This window comes from Hyperolius riggenbachi, chromosome 1 (genome assembly GCF_040937935.1).
Source record: "Hyperolius riggenbachi isolate aHypRig1 chromosome 1, aHypRig1.pri, whole genome shotgun sequence".
Classification (NCBI taxonomy): domain Eukaryota; kingdom Metazoa; phylum Chordata; class Amphibia; order Anura; family Hyperoliidae; genus Hyperolius; species Hyperolius riggenbachi.
Genome location: NC_090646.1, coordinates 222,882,843 through 222,905,007, shown reverse-complemented (window position 1 = coordinate 222,905,007; position 22,165 = coordinate 222,882,843). Strand labels below are relative to the sequence as shown.

Genomic DNA, 22,165 nt, shown 5'->3' with positions numbered 1-22,165 from the left:
GATCAGCCAAGCCTAACCTCCTTGCTAAGAGCCGCATTAGTGGTTGGTCCCTCACCTGTACCCAAATGGCTGCTGTGCTGTTTCCTCACTTTGACTTTGTCTTTAGAAGAAGCTTGTAAAAAATTACCTTTTTTTCCCCACTTTTAAGTAAACATTTTGGCCTACAAATATGTTAAAATCTCAATGCCAAATGATATGTGATAGCCAGAGCCATAAATTCCTAAGCCATGGCTTTAGTTCCATTGCACTTCCCCCAGAGATTCCAGTGCAAAGGTTATTGGTTACCCCAGTGCCTGAGTTCTGGTCACTGCTTACATGGTGCCCAAAAAAACATAAAAGTATTATTATGTATGAATTATCTTGTATCTACAAGTTTAAAGCAAACCTGAAGCGAAAAAAGAATGTATGACATAATGAATTGTATGTGTAGTATGGATAATGAATAGAACATTCGTAGCAAAGAAAGTAGTCAAATATTTCTTATTTCAGTTACATAGCTTTTTTTTTTCTATAACATTGCATCATACTGTCACAGTTTGAGTTTTAAACCAGACTTTGTCTTTTAAGCTATAAAACAAAGCAGGAATACTGACCCTTTGAACTTTCCTGCAGTAAAACCTTATCTCAAACTGTCTATCACTGTTTTTTGGCTGTTTAAGTGCTTCAACCGAATTGCTCAGAGAAGTTCTTTTTTATACTGTACATAATAACTGAAGTTTTTAAACTCTCCCTGTATTGGAAAACAATACAAGACTCTTTTCTTTGCTACTAATGTTCTATTTCTTAGCTGTACTACAGATACATTTTACTATCTCACAAGTTTATTTTCACTTTTGGTTTGTTTTTATGAAAGTGTATGTATTACAAAGTTCCAGTAGGTTATCATAGAGTTCTAGGTTTCCCCTGTTTGTGTATATAATCAACAAGTTCACCTGGGAAGTGGCAGATCTCACGTAACTAAAGCTTGTGACTTTTTGTAGTTTGTAGGAAGTTTAAGGACTACGCATTACTTTTGTGCCTAGGGAGATCTCTACAGGAACATGTTGGAGGACTTGTCGCTGGTGACATTGTCGCTTGTACAGTGGGATGGGCTTATAGGACCAAACGTCTGAAGAATTCAGAACTAGAAAATCTGTTTATATTTGTATTTTGTTTCTTAAGCATTGGCTACTGTTCATTATCAATACGGTATGAAGTTTAGAGATAAGTCTTTGAAACAATTATGTTCCAAGAGTCAGACACATGATAACCATATAGCTATGGAGCATGGTAAACATAAACTAACAGCAGCAGACAAACACCCATTCAACTTCAACTTTTTTTTTTTCTTTTACTAACTAAGAACTTTTCTTTTTTATTTCCTGACTAATGTAACCGTTTCACTTCATATCCAATCAATCATTTCTTTCTTTCCTTTGTTTTCCCTCCTTTCCATTGACATGGATATGTTATAGCAGTACTATGCCTAGGTAGGTATGACATTGCATGTAATTGGTATCCTCTTCATATACTCCTCAGCCAACCAGCCTACATGTTCCTCCATAACAATGCTTTATGTGACCTTCACAGCACTGTCTGTATGTTGTATGTAAATATTAACTTAGAGGGCGTGTTTCAGAGGATTACATATTTGGTTCACTGTGAAATATAAAGGTATACTATAATAAATGTTCATGTCAAAAGGCAGCCTCACAGACAAAAATTGAAGAGAGCGATATATGAAGGCTGCCATATTTATTTCCATTTATACAATACCAGTAGCCTGGCATCCTGCTGATTATTCTGGCATCAGTTGTGTCTCAATAACACACCTGAAACAAGCATGCAGCTAATCTTGTCAGGATTTTTGCTAGAAACGTCTGATCTGATGCATGCTTGTTCATGATTTATGGCTAAGAGACACAGGATCAGCAGGGCAGCCAAAGAAAGACAATAAGTATATCAGCCTCTATATCCCTGTCACTTTAGGTTCCCTTTACATAGGTAGCGTACACGACTCTCATACACTGTATAATGCATATTCTATGAAGAGTTCATACAGTTCCAAAAGAAAACAAAACACCTCACACTTTATTATCTAATCTTGCTTGAAAGGGGGAATGCATACTGGTACTTGATCAATATTTTTCTTTCACAGGTTTATGAAAAATGTAAGGTAATACAACTCCCACATAGTTTAGGAAAGGTTTAATCATTGGAATTTCCCTTAATCTTTTTGACTTTGCAAATGGTCCTGTATTGAGCCAACATAAATTGATCTTATTTTCAATTATTCATTCAACCCTTAAAGTGAACCTTAAGTCAACTGTAAAAAATGAGATTTACTCACCTGGGGCTTCCCTCAGCCCCCAGCAGCCGATCGGTGCCCTCGCAGCTCCGCTCCGATGTCCCAGGACCCGCCGGCGAGCACTTCCGGTTTGGCCGTCACCGGCCGACAGGCATGGGAACGCGAGTGATTCTTCGCGTTCCCAGCCTGTATATCGCCCCCTATGCTGCTATTGCGGCCTCCTGTATCTATCATCATTTATGTGATGGAGTTAGGAGAGGGATTCAGCTATACCGAGGGAAACATTTTTAGAATTCCATTTACCGGTATAATGCGTTTCAGAAGTATTTAGTTAAATTAGCAATTGTATACATGTGACTTTAATACAATTGTTGTGCTGTTCATAGTTTCTTGTGACCTGCTTAATGTTGTCAAGTTGTTGTCGAGCCAAGCACCCAGCTTCTGTATGATGCTTTCTGTGTGTGCTTTCTGTATATGACTTATTGACGTCAGCATCCTGAGAATCACTTTAAAAGCATGAAGCTGATTCAGTATCACCATGGACTGTGCCTTCCAGGGGATGTTCTAAATGTAATATATATATATACAGTATATAGAAAAATTGTATGTGTATATATATATATATATATATATATATATATATATATATATATATATATATATATATATATATATATATATATATATATATATATATATATACATACATGCACGCGCACGCAAAAACACATGCACACACACATGTACAGAAATAACTACTGTAATGGATTTTAATATCAGATGGAAAGACCACATACTGTGCTGAAACATTTTTTTTTCTGTTATACTTGTTTTTAAAAACACAGATTTTTATATTTAATGCATTTAATTTCTTTGAATGTGGTCTTGTTGAGACTCTAAAGTCTCCCCTGGAAGCTGCATGGGATGCTAAAAGCTAATTGTTTCATTCTCTGGCTTGTCCTTCCATCTCACCTTCCCAACCCCAAAACTGCTGGCGATGTGTATATGTGTCAACCGACCAGCCTGCGATCCTTCAGTTCAGACAGGTCCCATATGATGAGCCATTCCGCGTACCTTAGAGGCAGTGCCATGATTGATGATACTGTTATCATACCCCATGATCAGGTGAGTGCTCTTGTTTGTATTATTGCCTGTTTCTTATGTTACTACCACTAATTTGACCTTTATTATGATGACTATATAGATGCCACTGAAGAACTATATGAAGTGCTCATTACAATTTTTTAAGCAAATGATCTTATTTTTGTTCAGATTTTTCAGATTGCCTTTTATGAAAACAGGGAACCTAGTGGGCCCTATCAATCCTGAACAATTGCATTATTCATCATTTCCTTACAAAATAGTCAATGTGGCAGCGTTTTCATAGATATGATTGCAACTAGTTTAGATACTATATATAGCAAGTTGGATTATTTAATGCTGTAGATGGATTAAATACAATACTTTCTTTCCATCTGTTTGATCTTAGTGAAAATTCAAAAATGTGCTAAAAATTTGACCATCAATGGAAACCTTTAGGGACCATTTACACTTAAACAGTTAGTGTGCGTTAGTGTGCTTTAGTATGCGTTTGTACGCGTTAGTACGTGTTTTTCCCATAGCAGTGCATTGTGAAAAACATTTCAGCTAAAACACGTTAAGTGTGAACAGTGCCATAGGAAACCATGGGCATTACTTTGAAAATCCGTTTTTTTCAGTTATAACTGAGAGCAACTGGTTGTAAACAGGGCCTTAGGTAGCTAAAAAGTAATATCTGTATGGATGGAGTATGTCCTTTCTTGTTTGCTGAAGTCTTAAAATGTATTTTGTTAATAAGATGTGAAAAATAAATAGCTTTGAAGAAACTCAGAAGAAAAGTTGATTGAATCATTTTTTATTAGGTGCCAAGGTGCCCAGTGTTAGATTCTTTAAGTGGTCAGAAGGCAGTTTTTATCAAAAAGTGTAACTCTCTCACTATTTTCAGAGAAAAGACATGGAAATAACATACTACTTGAAATTCAGTCCTTATTTGAGTTCTGTCTTATCAATGTTATAATTAATGATTTTGTATTTGGAAAATTATATTCTTTATGACATTTATATTTTGTATACTTTCAATGCTTTTAAAATAGTAGCATAAATCATACTATTTTGTTTGTGTATTGACTTTAGGTTTCATATTTGACAAAAGGCGAGCAGAATACTTATCGTCTCAGCTGGGGGAACGATAACCTCGACAATGTGGCCCTTTCCTCTAGTCCAATCCATTCTGGGTGAGTTGGTGTTACAAGATAAAATACTTATGTAAACTCCAGGGATTTCTGAGAATGAGCACAACATCAATCTCTTTAGATGGCCCAGATAAATTGTTTCACTTGTGCTTGTAACAAGTCTGAAGAAAGGTGTTAAGTGTAGAAAGCGATAGATTTATTTTTTTTACAGCAGGTGTCAGGATTGCAAAATACAAAAGGCTAACTGCATGCATGAGATATGGTCTATTTTCTGGCTTGACTCAACTTGTGTTGGATTGTGACTGACACCTTGTGGTCTAATGTAAGCATGACATACTAATATGCTCTCTAGAAGAAAATGACCCTAAGCTTTACAATAATTGGTAGATCTTAACCACTTCAGCTCCACAGGGTTTTTTGCTTAAAATCCAGAGCAATTTTCACATTTCAGCGCTCCTCCCATTCATTCACCAATAACTTTATTGCTACTCATCAGATGTAAATGATCTATATCTTGTTTTTTTTGCCACAAATTATGCTTTGTGAGGGTGATATTTGCTTTTAGCAATTATGCTATTATCTGTGCATTTTAAAGGGAAAAATGAGAAAAAAAAAAGAAAAAATACACTATTTCTCCATTTCCATGCACTATAGTTTTCAAATAAACAATGTTACCATAGGTAAAACCCACACATTGTATTTGCTAATTTGTCCTGGTTATCTCAACATTTAAATAATGTTCCTAGTACAATGTATGGCGATAATATATTAGTTTCTGGTTTGTGTTTTTTGTTTTCTCATTGTACTCTATCAGTAATTAAAAAGCCCTTATCTTCATGATTAACAGTAATACACTCTCATGGCATACATATTTTAAAAGCTGAGTCCCTAGGGTAACTATGTATTCTCTTTTCAATGATGTCACTTTTGTTTTTTTTTACTAGTATTTATTTAGGGGTATAGAGTACATGTAAATAACAGTTTTATTGCTTTTCATTCAGTTTTCCGGTAAAAAAAATCACAGGACTTATCCCTCAGTTGTCAAACACCACAAAATCTATTCTCTCACTTGTCACGGTTAAAATGATACCCTATATACATAATCAGATAGCTTATTGGGCATACAGCACACTGTTTACCACAAGTACGCCTATCTACTCCCCTGAGATTCAAGTAAAGTTTTGTGGGGAGTAGATAAGCGTAGCAAGGGAGGTAAAGTGGTTAAAGAAAAATCATTTTTTTTTTTTTGCATGACCAGAAGTGGCAAGAAACTTAACACATTTAGGAAATTTACATTCACAAAGATTATAAAATCAAGGTTAGATTTTCATGTGAGGAGCACGTAAGTACAAAATCTTAGGCACTGTGAACATTGTTGTTGCTTCTAGCCTCAGACCTTCCACACAGACATTTTACCTTCTATAGAAATTATTAATTTGTTTTATTAGCCCTTGTGCATCATAGAATATATTGGCCTTTTTTAATATGTATGTGTGTTCATTTTATTTTAAATCACACCTGAAATAATAGGTATATGGAGGTTGACATGTTTATTTACTTGTAAACAAGACCCATTGTCTGTCTGTCCTGCTGATCCTCTGCTTCCAATACTTTTACCATGGACCCTGAACAAGCATGCAGCAGATGCGTGATTCAGACAGTGCTGCAGCCAAAGAGGATGCCAAGCAACTGGAATTGTTTAAAAGTAAATAAATATGGCATCCTCTACAGACCTTTAATTTAAGGTGTACTTTAAATCTGTGTCTAATCTGTTACCCTAAATCCAAAGCTCCTTGTTCCTAGCTATTTATGTGTATACTGTATGTATGTATACATTGTCTACCATGAGGGGCCCCTTGCCCTGAAGTTTTTATGCAGCCTTCGTTAACCATATGCCTTGCTTGGTACACCTAATCTCCCTAGAATTTATAGCAATTTGTTCCTGGAATTTGACGAATAACATTGTAGCACATGTTCTTTAGCTCCTCATTGGGTAGCCATAATTGAGCAGATGATAACTGCAGATGATCAGGACAATGTGAGGTTTTTACTTGGTCTACAATAGCATTAAAGGCAGAGAATGTCTTGGGAGCCTCATCTATAAAGAAAACATGCTTTGGTTTGCAAGTTTCAGTTGTATGTTTGGCAATCTAAATGTTTTAGACTTCAAAACAGGTTCTTAAGTTCTTTCTCTTACTGTCTCTTCTCGCTTTCTCACTGCTAAATAATCTGTTCTATTGCAGCCACATGTCTCCTTGTCTTGATCGAGACCACAGCAGGTGATCTTAAACTTTATGTTCAATATTTGCTTGCATTGCTTCCATATTATATACCAGTAACGCACATCAGGATGCTTTAGTGTGTTCACCCCTTACTAATTGCCTCAAAATCATTATCATTGGTGTTTTCATGGATGTGATGACTATTTCATCAAATGTAAATACAGTATACAATCCAAACCATTGTTTGCATGAAAGAGACCCCAATCCTTCCAGAAGCATAATGATTCCTCATATTGTTTGGCTCAGACTTGTATGGCCATAAAATAGAGGGATGCAGCGATTAGCTGAAAAGGAAAAATACTGTTTGAAACAGAAAGTTCTGGGGAACAGAAAGTTTATATCTTTGTTTAAAATGAAAAGGTTTCTGGAGATCTGGTTAATTATAAAGGCTCCATACCTGCAAGATTAAGGAGTGCACACTGAAGCAGCACAAAGTACGGTATATAAAAAAATAAATGAAGGCAAAGAATTTTGTAAAAGGCATAACCAAAGTAAAAACATACTTATGTTAAAGTATACCCAAACATGTGTGGGAGGAGTCCTCCATGCTACCGGGCCAGTACATGCGCAGTAGTGTGCGACTTGACCGACTCACATGCACTAACAGTGCTTCTTACAGATGAATTGAGGGGGACAGCAAGGAACAGAAGCTGTGGTAAGCATGAGGACCCTGCCCACACATGCCTGTGGCCACCATTTCCTCAAAACATTATGCCTCAGGTTTTCTTTAAATCATCACTGGTGCTAAATCAGTCATAGGATTAGGTCTTTGAATGTGGCATTATTAGTTCCTTCTATATTGTTATTAACAAATCCCTTTTGCTTTTCTAGCTAGTCTTGTTTGCAGCTGATTGGTCTTACATTGCCATATATGATTCTTCATATGCTTGTTTGGTGGAACTGATGATCCTTTTTCATAATCAGTGGGGATTTTTATCATGCTTTTGTTGCATTAAACATTGATTGATTGAAACATTAAACAGCATTTTTTTTACTCCTCTGTGACCAGCTGTGGTTAAAACTATGCTGCACTTGTGGCTGCCTAAGCCTGATGCAGAATAGTTTTAACACCGGCAGCTCTTGTGCATGGGACGTGATTGTGCGTCCTCGCTGACACAGAACGCAGCTGTCTAAAGACTGCTGAGTTCCGTACATTGGTCAGGAGCTGTTTTCATTGTGAGCCAATCACAATGAGTGATCAGGAAGTGGTGAACTGAAACAAACGGTGCTGGTCCTCAAAGGGCCAGAGTCTTCGGTCACAAATGTGCTACGTAAAGTGTGTAACATTTTCTTACCCTTGTAGTACTCTTTAGAACATTCTTTGTCTGTAGTTATATACATATTCATGTGGCTCTCTTGTGTAAGTATATCCATCCCAGGCAGGGCTGGATTTCAGTGCCTATAGCCTAGCCTTTTTACACCTTCTTACCCTGGAGGAACTGTTCATTATTTTTTTTAGATTTCAGGGTACCTCTGCATGAAAAATGTAAATTAGAAGGGGGAGAAGGGATTTATCTTGCATGTCCTTCAGGGGCGGCGCCAGGGGGGTGCTTGGGGGTGCTCGAGCACCCCCTAGAATTGTCCAAGCACCCCCAAAGCACCCCCTGGAGTGAACTGACTTCAGGCGTCTAAAAGACGCCAAGTCAGTTCACACAGCGGCAGCACGGAGCAGCAGGCAGGGCTACGGTAAGATGGCCGCCCGGAGCCCTGTTCTGCAGACTTCGAGTCTGCAGTGCATGGCTTCGGGCGGCCATTTTCCCGTAGCCCTGCTCTCTGCATGCAGGCAGGAAGTCTCGTCGTGACGTCGGGAAGGAAGAGGATCGTGGGCGCGCGGGCGCTGCGCGCCACAATGAGGTCGGGACTCGGGACAGGAGGTCGGGAAAGAAGGTCTTCTGGCTGTAGGTGAGTAAATGGGTTTTTCTTTTCTTTTTCAGGTGATGCTGATTGTGCATATTGGGGTCATATCTGCTACGGATTGTGCATATTGGGGTCATATCTGCTACGGATTGTGCATATTGGGGTCATATCTGCTACCGATTGTGCATATTGGGGTCATTTCTGCTACCGATTGTGCATATTGGGGTCATTTCTGCTACCGATTGTGCATATTGGGGTCATTTCTGCTACCGATTGTGCATATTGGGGTCATTTCTGCTACCGATTGTGCATATTGGGGTCATTTCTGCTACCGATTGTGCATATTGGGGTCATATCTGCTACGGATTGTGCATATTGGGGTCATATCTGCTACGGATTGTGCATATTGGAGTCATATCTGCTACCGATCGTGCATATTGGGGTCATATCTGCTACCGATTGTGCATATTGGGGTCATATCTGCTACCGATTGTGCATATTGGGGTCATATCTGCTACCGATTGTGCATATTGGGGTCATATCTGCTACCGATTGTGCATATTGGGGTCATTTCTGCTACGGATTGTGCATATTGGAGTCATATCTGCTACCGATTGTGCATATTGGGGCCATATCTGCTACCGATTGTGCATATTGGGACCATATCTGCCACCGATTGTGCATATTGGGACCATATCTGCCACCGATTGTGCATATTGGGACCATATCTGCCACCGATTGTGCATATTGGGACCATATCTGCCACCGATTGTGCATATTGGGACCATATCTGCCACCGATTGTGCATATTGGGACCATATCTGCCACCAATTGTGCATATTGGGACCATATCTGCCACCGATTGTGCATATTGGAACCATATCTGCCACCGATTGTGCATATTGGGACCATATCTGCCACCGATTGTGCATATTGGGACCATATCTGCCACCGATTGTGCATATTGGGACCATATCTGCCACCGATTGTGCATATTGGGACCATATCTGCCACCGATTGTGCATATTGGGACCATATCTGCTACCGATTGTGCATATTGGGGCCATATCTGATAACGATTGTGCATATTGGGGCCATATCTGATAACGATTGTGCATATTGGGGTCATATTTGCTACCGATTGTGCATATTGGGGTCATATCTGCTACCAATTGTGCATATTGGGGTCATATCTGCTACCGATTGTGCATATTGGGGCCATATCTGATAACGATTGTGCATATTGGGGCCATATCTGATAACGATTGTGCATATTGGGGCCATATCTGATAACGATTGTGCATATTGGGGCCATATCTGATAACGATTGTGCATATTGGGGCCATATCTGATAACGATTGTGCATATTGGGGCCATATCTGATAACGATTGTGCATATTGGGGCCATATCTGATAACGATTGTGCATATTGGGGCCATATCTGATAACGATTGTGCATATTGGGGCCATATCTGATAACGATTGTGCATATTGGGGCCATATCTGATAACGATTGTGCATATTGGGGCCATATCTGATAACGATTGTGCATATTGGGGCCATATCTGATAACGATTGTGCATATTGGGGTCATATCTGATAACGATTGTGCATATTGGGGTCATATCTGCTACCGATTGTGCATATTGGAGCCATATCTGATAACGATTGTGCATATTGGGGTCATTGGACGTGTTTTTTGTTAAAATCTGCTCACATTACGTGTATTTTCTTGAGAAAACCTGCACAATTATGTGAATTTTCTGGGAAAAGGGTCACCAAAACTTGGGCCCTCTGTCTTTGCGTTGCACTTTTAAAGGGAACCCGAGGTGAGAATAATATTGAGGCTGCCATATTTATCTCCCTTTAAGCAATACCAGTTGCCTGGCTGCCGTGCTGGTCCTCTGCCTCTTATTCTTTCAACCATAGACCCTGAACAAGCATGCAGCAGGTCAGGGGTTTCTGACAATATTGTCAGAACTGACAAGATTAGCTGCATGGCTTGTTTCTGGTGTAATTCAGTTCACTACTACAGCCAAATAGATCAGCAGGGCTGCCAGGCAACTAGTATTGTTTAAAAGGAAATGAATATGGCAGCCACCATATCACTCTCACCCTGGGTTCACTTTAAATTACAGTTAGCCCCGCCCTCATCCGGTCATGACCACGCCCTTTTTTCGCCGCGACGCGCTTCGCGCGCCGCAGGTTGTAGCCACACCCATTTTTTGCCGCGGCGCGGTCGTCAGCTCCCCCCGGAGATTGGTCCAGCACCTGCATAGCACCCCCTAAAAAAATTTCCTGGAGCCGCCACTGATGTCCTTAAACATGGGTGTGGTTAAACATAGTTTTAATTGTAACAGACTTCTTGTTCAGACCCCATTCTCTCTTTGCAGTGCACCCATTACATGCCCTCCTTTGTATTGCGTGAGCCCCATTACAGTTGCCATTTTTATTGTGCTTCTTATGGCAATGACCTCCATTTTAGTATTATTTATTATAGTGCCCCTAATTACAGTGTTCATAGTGATGTGCATTGCACTTTTGAGATTGACATGAGTTTATTGATTATAGTTTCCTGCTTGATTTATCATCTTCATGTGCTGTACACCTTTTCTCATTGCTGGTCTCCTGCTTTTTACCACTTTTTTACTTTTTCCCCACAGCATGATGGTTGTGTGTCATATTACATCACAGTCACATTAGCATTATGCCAGTGGGGAACGTGTAAGGAGGCTGGAATTTTGAGCTGCCAGACTAGGTGGAAAGTATACATAGTAGTTGCAAGGATTTTGTACTTTTTCTCCTCCCCTGCTGAACAATGCCCTCTACTGAGTCCTCTCATCAGAGGGAAAATGCTGGGGAACCCTTGCAAGGTTTTCAAGGAACCCAGTCTGAGAATCCCTTCTATAGACACTAAAATCTAGTGCCTTAATTCCTACCCTTACATTCATACTGTACATGCCAGGCACCAACCAATGTTCTATTATGCAGCTGGAGAATTGGACTTCTAATTATTATTATTATTATTATTTTATTTAATGTAAATCTAGCATGTCTTTTGCTATAACAATAGCCACATGTTCATTCTTGTCCGAATCAGCTGATTTCGGCGCGTGGCTCTGAGAGCCGAGCACCGAAACTGGGCGCAATCATAGCAGCAATGCTATGATGCGCACCCCGTGTAGTGGTAATTCGGGGCTCTGGCGGCTGCCAGACCCCGAATTACATCTCCATCAGAGTTGCGACAACTCGGAGGGAGAATAGTATTTAACGCTGCCTCGGAGTTTAGCGGCAGCGGTGAAAGCCGTTATTCAGCTCTCACCGCTCCAAACTGAGCGGCGCCGAATTAATATGCACACATTCTTGTCTATACTTGCTGGTATGTAAATGGACTTTGCAGTGGTTTGGGGAAATACTGATAACAAGTGCCTCTCCATTGTTGGTATGGCTATGCAAAACCCTACAATAGTGGCACTTACTGGCATGTGTTTGCTGTACATAATGATAAAAGGTGCTGAGCACAGAGGTATACATGCCAAGATGCTAGGATCTTTCTACAGGATGTCATTTGCACACTGAGATAGAAGGGGACACATGCAACACCAGTTTGACAAAAAAAGAATGCATTTTATGATATCTTTTGCTAAATGAAGTCATTTTCATTAGGTATAAATTAAAGCATGATATGATGAAGTCAAGCAGTAGGTCTGCACAGGGCCGGTTTTAGACTTTTTGCTGCCTGAGGCAAACTTGTGAGGAATGGACAAGCCCCCATCCCTTGATTTGGAATGATTGCACAGCACCCGACAATCTACTCTGCTTCATTTAATGTTCTCACATGACATGCTGCAGATCAACACAATAGTACACTGGCTGACTGTGAGTCTGTGACAAACAAACTGCTCACCCTCAGCCACTCCATTCCTCCTCAGGAAGGTACACAAAGTACAAAAATGCTGCCCCTGAAATCTCTGCGCCTGATGCAAATGTTTCACCTTGCTTCATGAGAGAAGGAAGAAAAAAAAAGCAGTCCCAGGAGCTCAACTGTGATTATATAATTGAGCCAGGGAGTCAACCAGTCCACACCCGGATCCTTCAGGGTGCAAAAAGTCCACAGCAATAGAAGAAAAAGACTGGGTCTCTACCTGGATAAATGCAATTATAGCACTATTTTATTGCACCACAGTGACAAAACCACACGACGTTTCAGCCATCAGGCCTTTATCAAGTGTTACATGACAGAGCTCATACTCACTAATAAATTACACACCTAGAGTAAAAAACACACCCACAAGGGGCGGGCACATGCTTAAAGAACAATTGGCCAAGTTTAAAGAGACAGTACAATCATAAAAAACATTTCAGATTGAATTCATCGTTTAGTCCATTGGGTGCTAAAGAACTTAGCTTATTAATCCATCTATGCTCACGTCTGAGTAAGCATGTCTGTTCGTCCATTCCTTCAGTGATAGCGACTTTTTCCAGTACGCACCAACGTAATTCGCCAACCATATGTTCACAATCAAAAAAATGTTTTCCTATAGGAGAATCAAATTTCCTATTAGGGTCATCATGATATTTCCTGTACAGGCGATTGTTACTACGGTGTTCATTTATCCTCACTCTGACCTCACGGGATGTTTGGCCCACATAACCCATCCCACATGGGCATTTCAAAAAATAAACTACATTAGATGTTACACAAGAAAAGTGTCCCTTGATATTAATTGTATTGCCCATAGTGGGATGTCTAATGTGGTCACCCTTTATAATGCTGGAGCAATTTTGACAGTTTAATGAGAGAACCGGCCCTGGGTCTGCAAGTAAGGCAATTTGACCTGGCATCTACTAGATAACAGTGGATGTCTTCTGTTCCACTTTATATTTGGCCAGCTGTATTTCCCTGTAGTTCTGAGTTTTATGCTCTTTTATTGGACTATTTGCAAGGCTGAGGTGTGCACAGCTGTGGTGCTTGTCATGTGTTTGCTTTTTAAAAGCACAGGAAATTGCATACATTTAAAGCAGCCTTTGTTATGTGCACCATCTGTCACACTGTTATTTAAAAAAATTACATACTGGGATCTTTCTATTGTATCAGGTAAAGTTTGGTTCTGTAACAGTGAACACTAAAGCACCCTGACTGATTTATAAAAAGAAACCATAAATGTGTGTTTTTGAAGCTTGTGATGCTATGCAGACAACAAACTTCTAATGGCCATCTTCATTCAAGATTGACAAATGATTAGGTTCAGAATGTATTATTATGTTTTGTATGGTAGAAGTGCTGCTTTTGCTTGTGCAGTCACAGCTTTATACCAGTGAACTGACCATATATGGAAGTAGTATATTTAATAAAACTATTAAAAAAGTTAAGGTAAATTGTGCATCATAGAAACCAATCACAGGTCCTTTTACAAATTACTGAATTAGTCAGCCCTTACCAAAACAGGAAAATTGGGGGCCAGAGGAGCTGTGGAAGAAAGGGTGCTGCCATAAGCACCAATGATAAGAACCATGATTAGCATCAGGTAAGAGAAATTTGGGTGACCAAACCCGTGATTATCGTCAATGAAGGGAACCCAAGGCTGCGTGAACCCGGGATTGACTGCAATGATGGGCAGCCAAGGCTGCGGCAATGCCCCCGAGGCTGCATTTAGCGGCAGGCAGGAGAAATCTGTGCACCTAAGGCTAATCGCAGCAATGAAGTGACATTTGAGTGCCGGAGCTATTTATTGCTGCAATTTCCATTAAGGATAGCTCCCGCACCTGCTATTTTATCAGTAGCCTCGCCCAAATGTGACTTCATTGTCACTAATTTCTGCTTTGTGCCGGGGGGGGGGGGATGGTGAAGAGTTAGGCACCATAAGAGGTAGTTAAGGGTTAGGCAACAGGGGGGTTAAGGGTTAGGAACCGCAGGGAGCTTAATGGATTAGCATCAGAAGAGGCAGAGTCCTGTGTGAGAGTAGGGTTAGGTCTTAGTAAAATATCGGTAAAGATATTTTGCTGTCAAAATAAAGTAGTAAAACATTGGTAATTTTGCAGATATTCTACTAGCTGCAATCTCTGGCACCCTTTTTTTTCCAGATGCCCCTATTGTATGTACGCGCCCTTACCCTCCTTGGTTTTAACAAATGGTAAACATGATACATTTATGTTAATTTTATTTACCATAGTTACATAGTTATTTGGGTTGAAAAGAAAACATATGTCCATCGACAGTTCAACCAGAAAGCAGTTAGACAAAACCCTATGTATGACCTTTAACCCTTTAATGACTGTATGCAGAAAAATGTGCAATCGGGATATTAAGCTATGTAGAGAGAACTTATTAAAACCTTTTGTTTCAGTTTTGGTTTGCCTTTGATACCTGAAGGAGCATTATGGTACCGAACAGTTAACTGAAAACACTAAAAATCCGATCTACGGCATCTTATAATAGCAGAACCCAAAGTGTTTTATTGCCATTAAAGCCTGTCTTCTCTTTGCTCAATAGCAGAGCATAAAAAGTCTCAACTTACAAGTTCCTTTTCAGTTTTCCAATCTCAAATGACTGGTTTGTTGTGGCACATACATGGTGAACCATACCCTTCTCCTCAGCATAACATTCATACAATAGCAATCACTTCTGAGTCACATAACCTTTTGTCACAATTGTCACAAGGAAAGCTATTGATAGTTGTGTATGGCTACTCTTCGACCAGTTCATTTTTACATTTGTTAGGGTTTCTTAATGCCATTGTTTGGGGATTTCAGCAGGGCTGTGGAGTCGGAGTCGGAGTCGTGGAGTCGGGCAATTTTGGGTGCCTGGAGTCGGAGTCGGAGTCGGGAAAAAATGCACCGACTCCGACTCCGACTCCTAATGAATTTGTAACTGTAATTAAAATAGAAAATATGATAAAATGTTCTATTTCTCAGATAATAGTCATTAAAAATAATGTATATATACAGTATATATACAGTAATAGCTGTGCTTAGTCCACAATAATGAAATAAACCAATCAAAATGAGTTACTTGTGCTGTTTCAATAAAGCAGTCCCCGTATTTTTAAGGTCAGATATACATATCTGATTGTGACTGTATATATGATGTGTACACAGGAATCTCTTATATATACTAAATAACATCTATGCTGTAAGAATAAAGCCTGATGTGTAGCCGTGTCACTAATAGAGATGGTCAACGAGATGGAAATAATTCTGCATTGATGCTGATTTATGCAAATGTATGCACTCCCTTTGCTGATGAAATCAAATAATTTGATATGTTATTAAAATTTGGTTTGGTGACTACAAATTAAAGGGTAACTGAGACGGATGAAAAGTAAACTTTTATACATACCTGGGGCTTCCTCCAGCCCCCTTCAGGCTAATCAGTCCCTCACTGTCCTCCACCACCCGGATCTTCTGCTATGAGTCCTGGTAATTCAGCCAGTCAGCGCTGTCCGGCCGCATGCCGCTCCCACAGCCAGGAACATTCTGCACCTGCGCAATAGTGCTGCAAAGGTGTAGTATGCTCCTGGCGGCGGAGTGTGTGCATGCGCACTACGCCTGACTGGCTCAAGTACCTGGACTCATAGCAGAAGATCCAGGTGGTGGAGGACGACAACGAGGGACTGATTATCCTGAAGGCGGCTGGAGGAAGCCCCAGGTTTGTATAAAACTTTAATTTCATCTGTCTCAGGTTTACTTTGTTACACAGTAGTACTATACTCTACATATGCACTCCCCACAGAGCTGCAGGGAATCCACTGAGAATGCTGTGCACATTGAACACATAGGTGTTGTCTGTTTACAATCTCCTCATTCCCCTGCAGAGTACCTGCACATCATTCTTACATGCAACCACACTTACATTGCCTAGGGCCTGATAGATGTTCTTTGTTCCGGTTTGTACCTTTTACAAGTACTCTTACCAAGGACTAGTTTTAGTCTAAAGGGAATAAATATAGTAGTCTACATATCCTTCTCACTTCAATTGTCTTGTAAAATTCCTAAGCGTTGGCAGTTAAGAGACGAATTTCATGTTACATACTTTTAATCAACAAAATTGTAATATGCAAATTAGAGGAGTCGGAGTCGTGGAGTCGGAGTCGGAGTCGGTGGAATCCTAAACTGAGGAGTCGGAGTCGGTGGATTTTTGGACCGACTCCACAGCCCTGGATTTCAGTCCTTACAGCATTGCCTTAGTCTGCGCTGTTACAGCTACTACCAGAGCCATGGCAATGGAGAAGCCTGGCAATGTCTCCATTTTTAACCATAAAAAACTTTCCCACAGTAGTAAAAGATCCATGTTAGGGCCAGTCCCAGAGCAAGCATCAAGGAGCATGTCATTTTGGGGTCACTAGAAGTTTGCTCTGGGGATGCCCTCATATTGATAGACATGTAAAACCAATAATATTTTTCTTATTGGAAGCGTTATGTGTAACTACTGACTACATGTGAAATTTATTTGGTTTTGGAGCAAAAATATTTTAGCCACAAATCCATAGGAAAACAAAAGTTATGCATCCATTATATAGGCTGCTTTCTTCACCTACATTGGTATATTACTGCAATAAACTAGGGTTCCTGGCATTTTGTAAATATGGGTTATATTTATTTATGAAACCATGCATGTCAAGACCTATCACAGTCCTACATATTACTAAACTATGATGAATAGATAGACTATATATATATAATGACAGATTGTTATTTGCATGCTTAAATGCCTGCATTAACGTGCATGCTTTCTTGTGTGTGCATATATATATATATATATATATATATATATATATATATATATATATATATATATGTTATTGGCTTTTAGGTACTGTACTATATGCTTGTGTAAATATATATATATATATATATATATATATATATATATATATATAGTGTGTGTGTGTAATTGTTCTGTCATGGCGTGAATAGTTTATGCTCATCCTTGAATGAGTGACATGCATGGCGGGTTTTAGCTCATGTATATGGGTGTCCGCCATTCCTTCAAATCCTGTATTTCCCTAAGAATTTTACCTTTTCATCTTTTTAATATAAACTTTTAGAATGCAAACATATCATATATTGGCAAAATAAAAAAAATTGTTGTAAACATATAAAAAAAATTAATTCAGTTATTTTTAAATTACTTTTATTTCAAATAATGAAAAAAAACAACTAATAAAAACCATAAAAGCTCAACTCTAGAATGTTTTTTTTTTTTTAAATTTTAGTTTTGGATAGATGCTAAATGCTCACAATTCACACATCTTGTTGTATTCTGCATGTTGTGGCGATGGGAACTGTAATTACACTTTCATAGACTTCTGTCAACTTTTGCTTCAAAAACTTAGTAAAGATACAAGAAGATGTGGAAAGACTTCTTGTTTGGACAACCAAGTTTATGCATGATCTTACCATGCACAGTATATATCTTACTTTTTGGCAGTGTTTCATTTCTTTACTCATTTACATTTTACCAGTTATTGAATCATGCAACGTTTGGATTTTATTGTTATCTGTTTCCACATTGGAACATTCCCTCCCTTTCTGTTCCTCAGCTTTTTTTTGACTGAACAGGACATTATAAAATTTGATGGAAAATTAGTGCTTCCCCGCTGTCCTAAAAACAAGGTTTTTATCTATTGCTGTCTCTGTACCTGGTGAATCAACACTTTCCTAACCGGACACAAAATGGAAAATCTCCTGTTCAGGAACACAGACAGCATTAAAAACAAAACAAAAAAATCCCTTTTTTCCACACTGTCAAAGCTAAACAAAATGTATCTGGAGTTGGGCTTTAATATTGTCAGTTGCTTGTTTTAAATTAGTAGTAAAATATCACTATTTTTATTTATCCTTTTCTCCTTTCAGCAATAACCTAAACTGCTATAATGCTGCAGCTTGTATTGACACTTCCAATGCATATTATGTTTTCAGTTTCCTGGTTAGCTTCATGGTGGATGCCCGAGGAGGTGCCATGAGGGGTTGCAGGCATAATGGGCTGAGAATAATTATCCCTCCTCGGAAATGCACAGCTCCCACAAGAGTAACATGCCGTTTGGTAAAACGTCATCGATTGGCTACAATGCCACCCATGGTGGAAGGAGAAGGCCTGACTAGTCGACTCATTGAAGTTGGCCCTTCCGGAGCTCAATTTCTTGGGTAAGTTCAAATGCTAAACATTTACAGCTTGTTTTCTGTAGGCTATCATGTGAATTTACACACAGTTTCATAGTCTTTTGTACTTTTTTGTTAAAAATAATGCTTATGAGTAATTGCAGGTACTGGAAAGCAAACTAAAGGTAAAGAAGATGTGATCAAGTATTTTATTTGCACAACCAAGTTTATTCATAACTATTCATAATCATAGCACTTTTCACTTGAGTCAAGATTTCTTCACTCAAGTTACTTATTTTAACTGATAACTCATGCACAAATATGCTCTGCCTCTGTGGAGGTTTTAGATCTCGCAGTTCAGCAGAGTTTGAGGAACCCTTGCACTGTACAGTATACTTGTTATACGCTACAGCATAATTTCACTGTATCATGTGAAGTGATGTTCTGTCACAATTCAGTGACTGCTCAAAGGAAAGTCCACCTTGACAACACTTTTTTTTTCTCTTAAAGAGAACCCGAGGTGTGTTTAAAGAATGTTATCTGCATACAGAGGCTGGATCTGCCTATACAGCCCAGCCTCTGTTGCTATCCCAAACCCCACTAAGGTCCCCCTGCACTCTGCAATCCCTCATAAATCACAGCCATGCTGTGAGGCTGTGTTTACATCTGTAGTGTCAGTCTCAGCTGCTCCCCCGCCTCCTGCTTAGCTCCGGTCCCTGCCCCCGTCCCTTCCTTCCAATCAGCAGGGAGGGAAGGGATGCAGGCGGGGACTGGAGTTCTGCAGGAGGCGGGGAGAGCAGCAGACTGACACTATAGAGATAAACACAGCCAGCTCTGACAAGCTGTTTGTCAGCAGCATGGCCATGATTTATGAGGGATTGCAGAGTGCAGGGGGGACCTTAGGGGGGTTAGGGATAGCAACAGAGGCTGGGCTGTATAGGCAGATCCAGCCTCTGTATGCAGATAACATTCTTCAAACCCACCTCGGGTTCTCTTTAAAAGCTCTGTGCTGGTCGCAGTGTGCCAAACATACACTGAAGGATAGAAGACCAAATAGAATTTCTATGAGTAGCAAATCCTTTATCAGCTTTTGCTTGGGCATCGCATATTTAATAAAGGATCTGGTCCTGAAATTAAATCTTCTAGATAGAAGATAGATCATTACATAGATTGATCTATCAATCTGGACATGTCCATTTAAATACTGAACAATCTTTTCCCTCAAAAGGTGCAATAAACTTCTATTTCAGCATCATAGTATTAAAAGGAAGAAATTACTACTAGAAGGAATGAAAATTATATTCTGAAGAAATCAAACCTGTTTGATGGATATAGATTTAGGCAATAAAATTTTCCTCTGATCATAATTCCCATTTGAGCCACCTCTCATCTGAAACCAGCAAACCCCAATTCTTTAGAAAAAGTCTCCCCTGCCGTGTGTGCATGCCGCCTGGCTGCGTATCCAACGCATGCCCGCCGCACATCCCCGTGACCGCAGTGTGCTCCCTCCCCTCGCTTCCAATTCATTGAGTGGGCAGCCGAAGCTGCGTCTACGCCACTGCCTATTAGGTATATACATTTGTAAGTAAAATATAAAGGCATGTGATTTGATAAATCCCTATTGATTACCTTGCCAAATGCCACCATCAGTACATTATTGACAATGATAATTTAAATATATATAGCTTTATTTATTAATTTTTTTTGGTTAATGAATCACTATCATGTCCATGATAAAACAATAATTTATAATTTAACTATCAATATTCAATAATTTAACTATGAAGACGCATGATTGAGTAAAGCATCTAAATTATTTTCGACCTCTCATTAGACCTTGCTAAAACAAAAATAATCAGTGAACTATTAGCCATATATTTTATTTGTGCGGTACAGCACAGTAAATGTATTTCACATTGTTTGGTTGACTCACAAGAAAGTGCTATGTTCTGGCACTTAAAGGGATACTGTAGGGGGGTCGGGGGAAAATGAGTTGAAGTTACCCGGGGCTTCTAATGACCCCCCACAGACATCCTGTGCCTGCGCAGCCACTCACCGATGCTCCGGCCCCGCCTCCGGTTCACTTCTGGAATTTCTGACTTTAAAGTCAGAAAACCACTGCGCCTGCATAGCCGTGTCCTCGCTCCCGCTGATGGCACCAGGAGCATACTGTGCAGACCAAAGACCATACTGGGCTTGTGCAATACACTCCTAGTGACATCAGCGGGAGCGAGGATGCAGCTGCGCAGGCGCAGTGGTTTTCAGACTTTAAAGTCTGAAATTCCAAAAGTGAACCGGAGGCAGGGCCGGAGCATCGGTGAGTGGCTACGCGGGCACAGGATGTCTGCGGGGGGCCATTAGAAGCCCTGGGTAAGTTCAACTCATTTTCCCCCGACCCCCCTACAGTATCCCTTTAACTAAATTTTCATCTCCCTGTACTATTTGGCTTTTAATAGGGGTGATTTTTAACCAGTGTGAATGTTTGTGTTCAGTATAGGAGTTACTCTGTGGAGTAATGAAGCAAACTAGTTTGAGATTTGAGTGGAATGGGGTCAGTCAGGGCCGGATTTGTACTCTTTACCGCCCTAGACCACTGTCACTAACCGCCCCCCTTTAGTATAGGTAGCAAGATGACCCCTCCCCCTTCCCTTTAGTATAGGTAGCCTGAAGACACCCCCCCAGTATAGGTAGCCAGATGACTCCTCCCCCCTTTCCCTCCAGTATAGGTAGCCAGATGACTCCCCCCCCCCCATTTCCCTCCAGTATAGGTAACCAGATTACTCCCTTAATCCCCCCCTTCCCCCCCATTTCAGTATAGGTAGCCAGCTCGCCCTCACACTGCAGCAGCCATCAGTGTCACTCATTTCTCCGCTCGTCTTTAGTGCAGAAACTTCCTCTTCCTTTCTGTCTCCCATGCTGCCCAAGTCCATAGCCACCGGCCACAATGCAAACGTGCAGAGAGAGCAAGGTGGCTGCTGCACAGGCAGCTAGCAGCAGAGTACTGCGGCCAAGTGCTTGCCGGATCTCCCTGCATTGCAGCATTTGCAAGCTTGCAAATGCTGCACCAGTTTAGCCTGCTGCTTTGGTGTCCTTCCTCCTGTGGTGCCCTAGGCCATGGCCTAGGAGGCCTTGGCCTAAATCCAGCCCTGGAGTCAGTTCCATGGATTTGCTCTTGACAAGTAGTTTGCTGTGAGCTGAGCTTCTGGGCTCCCTCCCAGTATGGATTTTGTCGTACCCCCATGAGAAGTTTCCTCCATGGGGAAGATACAATTCTGTTGTTGCTGTATGAGTATCTACCAACCATGGTAACTAGCTCAAGTAAAAAAACACTTTTTGAAAGAACCCTGATCAAACTCAACTAGATTCACTCAAACCTTGAAAATAAAACTTTAAGTGGTGTTGTAATT

General features: G+C 40.2%; 1 protein-coding gene across 34 annotated transcripts in view; it reads left to right on the top strand.

Moving 5' to 3' along the window:
• ANK2 (ankyrin 2) overlaps positions 1 to 22,165 on the top strand; it is a 700,071-nt gene that overhangs the window by 565,867 nt on the left and 112,039 nt on the right. For 12 of the 34 annotated variants that reach the window (XM_068281027.1, XM_068281066.1, XM_068280997.1 and 9 more), the window contains 5 exons: positions 1,455 to 1,469; positions 3,310 to 3,412; positions 4,460 to 4,560; positions 6,762 to 6,797; positions 18,579 to 18,803. In XM_068281027.1, coding sequence (XP_068137128.1) covers positions 1,455 to 1,469; positions 3,310 to 3,412; positions 4,460 to 4,560; positions 6,762 to 6,797; positions 18,579 to 18,803 — 480 coding nt within the window. The remainder of the gene's footprint in view (positions 1 to 1,454; positions 1,470 to 3,309; positions 3,413 to 4,459; positions 4,561 to 6,761; positions 6,798 to 18,578; positions 18,804 to 22,165) is intronic. The other 22 variants (XM_068281158.1, XM_068281183.1, XM_068281073.1 and 19 more) reach the window with 8 other exon arrangements.